Genomic DNA, 6,018 nt, shown 5'->3' with positions numbered 1-6,018 from the left:
TTAATACTGTCCTCCGAGCTCCGTCCCGCCCACGGGTCCGCCCTCGTAAAGCGCCCGCCCTAGTGTCACGCGGCAGGCGGAAGTTCCGGTCCGGAAAGGCGACCGGCCGAGCCCCCTTCCGGCCGGAGCCGAGCGTAGCGCTGGGCGGGGGTTCGCCGGCCTCGCCCCCCCCCCCCCCGCCCCCCGCACGTGCGGCGCTCCGACGCTGGGTTCCGGGCCCGGAGTTCCGGTGGCGGCCGCGCCTGACCCCGCGCCCCGGGGCAAAGAAGAGCCGCGCCAGCCAGCGTCTACACTCTACATGCTCTTTATTACAAGACTACCGAGCATACGTGGAAAATTCATCATCCAGGAACTACATCTAAAGCACAAATATTTGAAAAAAAGAGAAGAAAACAGATTCATTAAATTATAGGATTAAATCATTGACCGAATAGAAAATTTATATAATAAAGCCAGAAAAAAAGTTGTAAAATATAGTTTACAATAATTATTCACATTCAAGGCTGTACATCAATACATACAACAACGTGGCCCCAAACATGAATTCAATCCAAATAATTCATATATTAGATTTTAAATAACACAGACTGAACTAGAGGCCAACAACAGCCGGCAAATAACCTTATATAAGAATAAAAATACAAAAGTGTATATCCTAATATCATTGCATTATTTGTTTTCATAAGTTTTAAATTTTTGCTTTGCCTGTACATCACAGTTACAGCTACAGACCAGGTAGAGAATTTTACACATGTTCTAACTGACTGCCACCAACCTGAAAGACAGCTAACACACTACTGATTCATCCTATTTTGTGTTAAGGAACAGCTACAGCAGCTCTAAATACTGGAAAAATTTATTTTTGTCAATGTCCAATCAAACTTCTGGTGAGGACAGAGGCTTTTCACCAGCAAAACGACCCCGATTCGGAAGTCATCCTGCCAGGCGGGTTGGACTAGGGTGGATCACACACTATAAAAAAGGTCTGCCTCTTGTAAAAAATGTTCTCTGTACACAAAGTCTGGTGCTTCCTCATACTGAAGAAGTGGGTTCTGGGGACAATTCAGGTTTACGTGTGGCCTGTTCAGGTGCCCATCGAGCTGTCTTCAGCTACAGACAGGCCCACTCTGTGGGCACAGCTCCCTTCTCCAGACCAGTGCTCCCAGGCAGCCCTGGGCCAGCAGCCTGCACCACCCCAGACACTTGGGGGGCAACTCCTGACTTAAGGCACTTGCCAGCAGGCCGCCTAAGAGGGAAGTGCCACACCCACTCGAGTCACCATCAGTTCCAGAGCTTTGGATGAAGAGACTGTGTTAAAATGTACATGGCAACATCCCTAAGAACAGTACCTTCATCATACTCTGGCAAGGGAGTGAGCACCCTCAGTCTGAGGACCACCCTGGGGGACAGGGGACCTGGGTTGTCAGAGGAGGGCAGGAAATCCAATTCTGCACAACCCAGCCAAAATCTTGGCAGACTCAAGTGACACTGAGCATGGCCCCTAATAAATCTCACACACCTCTCCCCTCAGCATCAATGGACCCCAAACTCAAGTGAGAGATTAGGAATGAAACCAAATTGGGTGGTCTGGGTTTGAAGACGGCCAGACAGCCTGCAACACGGTGAGGGAGGGCAGGGGAGAAGCCCTGAAACCCACGCGGGCCCGCACACTTACAGCCTACAGCGGAATGCAGAGCCGCGGAGACCTTCCTACTGAGTGCCACCACCTGAAGGGCATGGGGGCAAATCAACTTCTGTAAAACCCAACTGCCTACATGGCCTCTTTTTCAAGGAGAGAATTTGCTCTTTTACTGATTCCAAATGGCCCAACGGATTTTCTGAGTCTACAAACTTAATTACAAGTCATCCACTAAGCGTGTGGCAAGGTCAGTTCAACACTTTTTATCTCTGCTGCCTGTGCGGATGCAAATTCAGTACCATTGTGGACACAGTACAAGCTTCTGAAAATATCACTGAGCACTTGAAAGCCGTAGCAGCAGGGAGGGGAAGGTAGATAACATGCAAGCATAACCAGATTCTTTCAACAAAAATAAGGAAATTAGTTTTTGGAAAAAAAGTCGGTCACAAATGGACTGCAATAAATGGTATCATTTTAGCATTATGAAAAAAAATAGGAGAGCAGTCTTATTAAAACATTCTTTGGAACACACACCTTACCAGAAACTGACTTGTTCAGAATCTGTAGGACACAACTTAGGTTCTGTACTGGAACTCTAAGCATCTAAGCATCATATCAAGACAGAGACTGACTAATACCACCTTTAACACAAATACACTCTTTGACCCAAAAACACTACTTCTAGGAATGGGGGTGAGAGGCACAGGGATCAGAGTCTCAGAGTCAAAATCAAAGATTTATGAGGATATTCATCACAGCATTATTTAAATAGTGAAAAACCAAAAAACATCTAAATGTTTTATAACAGGGAAATGGTCAGATAAATTATGATAAAATTTATAACCATTAAGCTCTACAGTCACTAAAAAGAATGTTTTTAATCATTGTTCATGACGTGGAGAAATGCAGAAGATAAATAATTGAGTGAAACAAGCTAGATGCAGAACACTAGGTGTTTCATGTTCCCAATTTAGTTAAAAAAGCAAACAAATGTGTGCAGGGGGGGGCTATACACCAAAATGTTCACAGTGGTCTCTCCTGGGTGGTAAGCCTACAGTTGATATTCTCACAAATGTTTTAGAAAGTACAGAACCACCTGGAGCTCCTGTGCCGGCACCTTGCCCTGGGGGAGTCTGTGCCACAGGGCCATCTCCCGCAATCCCTACGGGCCTGGGCCACAAATACCACAGGGCAGTAGTGGGGGCCTGGGGTAGGGCGGGTTCAGAAGAGCAGGCACCCTGCAGTGCCACCAGCCACCCCCCCCCACCCCCCCACCCCCCGTCCCCTCCACCGTCCTGGTCAGGAAACCACCCCACCTGCGCCTGGCTCCCTGGATTCCCAGAAAGGGGTGAGGTGCGGTGGGCCACCTGAGCCTGGGGAGCCACGCAGTGTGGGATTGGCCCTGCCTGGCGGGCTTGTGGTTTGGCACCTCACCTTGTCCTTGCCTTCCCTCAGTAAGACACATGGCTTCTGGGTCTGCTGAACAACAGGGCACTTTCTCCCTTTGAATGAATCACTTGTACTTCCACGTGTGCTGTGTACGCACTGGACTGACGGCCACAGCCACGTCTAAGAACGGGAGGCACCTGCATGCCGGGACAGCAGCTCTAAGGACAAGCTGGATAAAACTAAAGGTGACACGAACAAGCACGGGGCAGGAAGAGTATTATGTGCCTTAAAAAATAAAAAGGGAAAGGAGGCTCCGAGAGGAGAAAGATGGCCTAGGGAGGGCTCAGCTGTCGCTGGCTTGGGCAAGGGCAGTCCCTTCAGCTCTGTTGGCTGCCAGCTGAAGCCTGAGCCCCTCATTCTCTGGTTTCGGAGGTTAAGATGGAACTGGTGGGTGAAGCCTGGGAGGTAGTGGCGCCGTGCAGGGGGAAGAATGCAATGGAAGCTGCGTCCCTCCCAGAGCAGCTCAGCTGAGGGCTCCTGTTACAGCCCAACGCCAGCTCTGCTTGCCAGCTCTGCCCAGGTCCCTGTAACCAGATCCCAGAAAGAACAGTGGGCAAGAGCGGGCCCCCAACTCTCCCAACTGCATGCCCACGGACACCGGTGTTCTGAGAAAAGTAAACGTATCAACAACATGGGGAGTAAGCTGGAAACGACCTTCCTGAAAGCCTGCGAGACTTATTGTTTGAAAAGCAGATGAACAGAGCAAGTCTTTTCAAAAGCGAGGAGAAGAGGGGAGCTTGACCTATACCCCTGGCCCAGGACAGTGTCCCGCTCCCCAGGGTTTCCCAAGAGCATGCACACATGCTCGTTTGCTCACACGCAACTCTCACAGAGCAGTGCACGAGACCCCAGTGGAAGCCACCAGAAACCTTGCCCCACCTCTGCTCCTGTGCACCCTCACCGCTTGCCCTGAGACCTCCACAGCCACACTTCCCTCCCAGGCTGACAAGGGTCACTCTTATCACTAAACCCATTTGACAAAGCATCTTTTATCTTGATTTGGACCACCTGTCAACACAGGGGGAGACGGATGGTTTGTTCGAAATACGAGACGGGTGGCAGAGTCGTCAGGGGGAATCTTTCCCGTGTGAACCTTGTGCTGGTGCCTTCGTGAAAGCCTGAAGGAAACCGCACAGTTGTTCATCCCCCAGAGGCAGAGAGACGTGCCTGTGAGGAACTTGCAAGCAGTAGTGCCTCCTTCCCTCCCACCTGGACTGCGGACTGCCCTCCAGGGACAACATGGGCAGGAAGAGGAACGCCGAGCCCACCAGGCCCACAGCCATCCTATGTCCAGGGAGCAGCAAAGAAATCAAAGGACTGGTAAATCCTGGACCTGCTGCAGTATACAGCATTGTGCCACCTCTGCAAGGTGAAAGGCAGGCAGCCTGAAAGTAGAGGGGGTGAGCGGCCTGGGTGCTCGGTCTCCAGTGTGGCGTTCCTACCCCTTGTGCAAGGTGAGCAACATTTTCTTCCGGGCAAGGTCCACATCTCGATGGAGATAAATGACCTGGCAGCATGAGAAGGTTTCCAGACTTTCACTGTGGAGACGTAAACGTGCTGGGAGACCACAGGCACCCGGAGTCCCTCAGCCCCAGCAAACTGCTCTGGGGTGGGGGGATCTGCATGTTCCACCCTCTAAGCACTCAAGAGGCGCTCACCAGGCAGCACCCCTCCACGTGGGGGACGCAGGCCCAGTCTGCCCTGCTGCCGTGGCCTCACACGGAGCAGGGCACCGCCTTATCTCCTAGCACAACCGGGTGCCCACCTTGGACAGTACCTTTTCCAGGCCCGAGCTTGCTTTCTAGCTCTGTAAAACCACCCCGCTCAGAGGGACATTCAATCCCAAAGCCCGCTGGCACCCTCCAACCCCAGCAGCGGCCTGGTAGTGCACCCCAACAGCCCGCTCCATATCTCCCCACCTGGAGCCTGCCCGATACACACAAGGCATGGAGTGTGCACAGCCACAGAGATCTCACAGCCAGAGCTATGCAAGAAGGTGAGCGAGGGACCCTGGTGGGGCACAGGGGGCAGCAAGTAGGGACACAAGAAAAGGAGCACACAGACCTAAGCCAAGAACCCTCCCACCCCAAAAAGATGGATGCCACCCTCGGCAGAGGTGCACACAGCTCCCTGCCGACGGGTTCTGGGAGGCACATGCCCCTCCCCTCCGCCACAGGAGGACTGGCCGGCAGGTGACCAGGGCATGTGGTGCAGAGCTGGTGACTCAAGTCTGTTCCACTCGCCCGGGCAGGAATTAGGCAGACGTGCGTGGCGCTGGGTCCCCATGGCAAGGACAGCTTGGGGAGCCTCCACAGAGCACAGAGAGCAAGCAAAGCAACCCTGAATTCCTTTTCGTTATTGGTTTTGTTCTTTGTGTGGTTGGGCATTTTTTTCTTTTCTTTTAAATAAAAAAGCTGCAAGGTTCCGCCGTCTGCATCCCCCTTGAGATGGCTGGCAGGTGGTCTGGAAGTGTCCCGGAGGGCGGCGAGCCACGCTGGGGCACGTGTCCTGGCAGCTAGTGCAGCAGCCGTGGACGTGTCACTGCACGGCGGCATCTGGGTGGCTCTGGTATCTGTGTCTCCACACTTCCTGGATCTTTTTGCACCATTTGTGAGCATTCCCACTCGGGTCCATCAGGTAATACGTCCTGTTTGGCTGTGGAGACAGAGATGGTTTAATGATCCTGGGGGCAAGGGGTGTCCCGCCAAGACCACCACCCTCTGGCGGCCACTGTGGGCACTTGTGGAAGCACACAAGTGTGTGTAGGCCTTATATGTGCAGGCAAGGACCTAGAGATCTCTTAAGTCACCCCTAAACTGACAAACAAGCACAAGTGACCCCGGCTCAGCTCAGGGGTGCGCTGTGAGTGTGGAGCCCCCGGGACAGGAGATTAAGGGGGAGATAACTGCCTGTAGAGGAGAGCCCGCAGA

General features: G+C 52.6%; 1 protein-coding gene across 6 annotated transcripts in view; it reads right to left on the bottom strand.

The window, feature by feature from the left end:
* Positions 1-288: 288 nt before the first annotated feature.
* Positions 289-6,018, bottom strand: part of PDPK1 (3-phosphoinositide dependent protein kinase 1) — a 79,385-nt gene continuing 73,655 nt past the window's right edge. For all 6 annotated transcript variants that reach the window (XM_072835403.1, XM_072835401.1, XM_072835398.1 and 3 more), the window contains exon 14: positions 289-5,743. In XM_072835403.1, coding sequence (XP_072691504.1) covers positions 5,627-5,743 — 117 coding nt within the window. In that variant the 3' untranslated portion in view covers positions 289-5,626. The remainder of the gene's footprint in view (positions 5,744-6,018) is intronic.

This window comes from Canis lupus, chromosome 8 (genome assembly GCF_048164855.1).
Source record: "Canis lupus baileyi chromosome 8, mCanLup2.hap1, whole genome shotgun sequence".
Lineage (NCBI taxonomy): Eukaryota > Metazoa > Chordata > Mammalia > Carnivora > Canidae > Canis > Canis lupus.
Note: the sequence above shows the minus strand (reverse complement) of the source record. Positions and strands in the feature narration are given on the sequence as shown.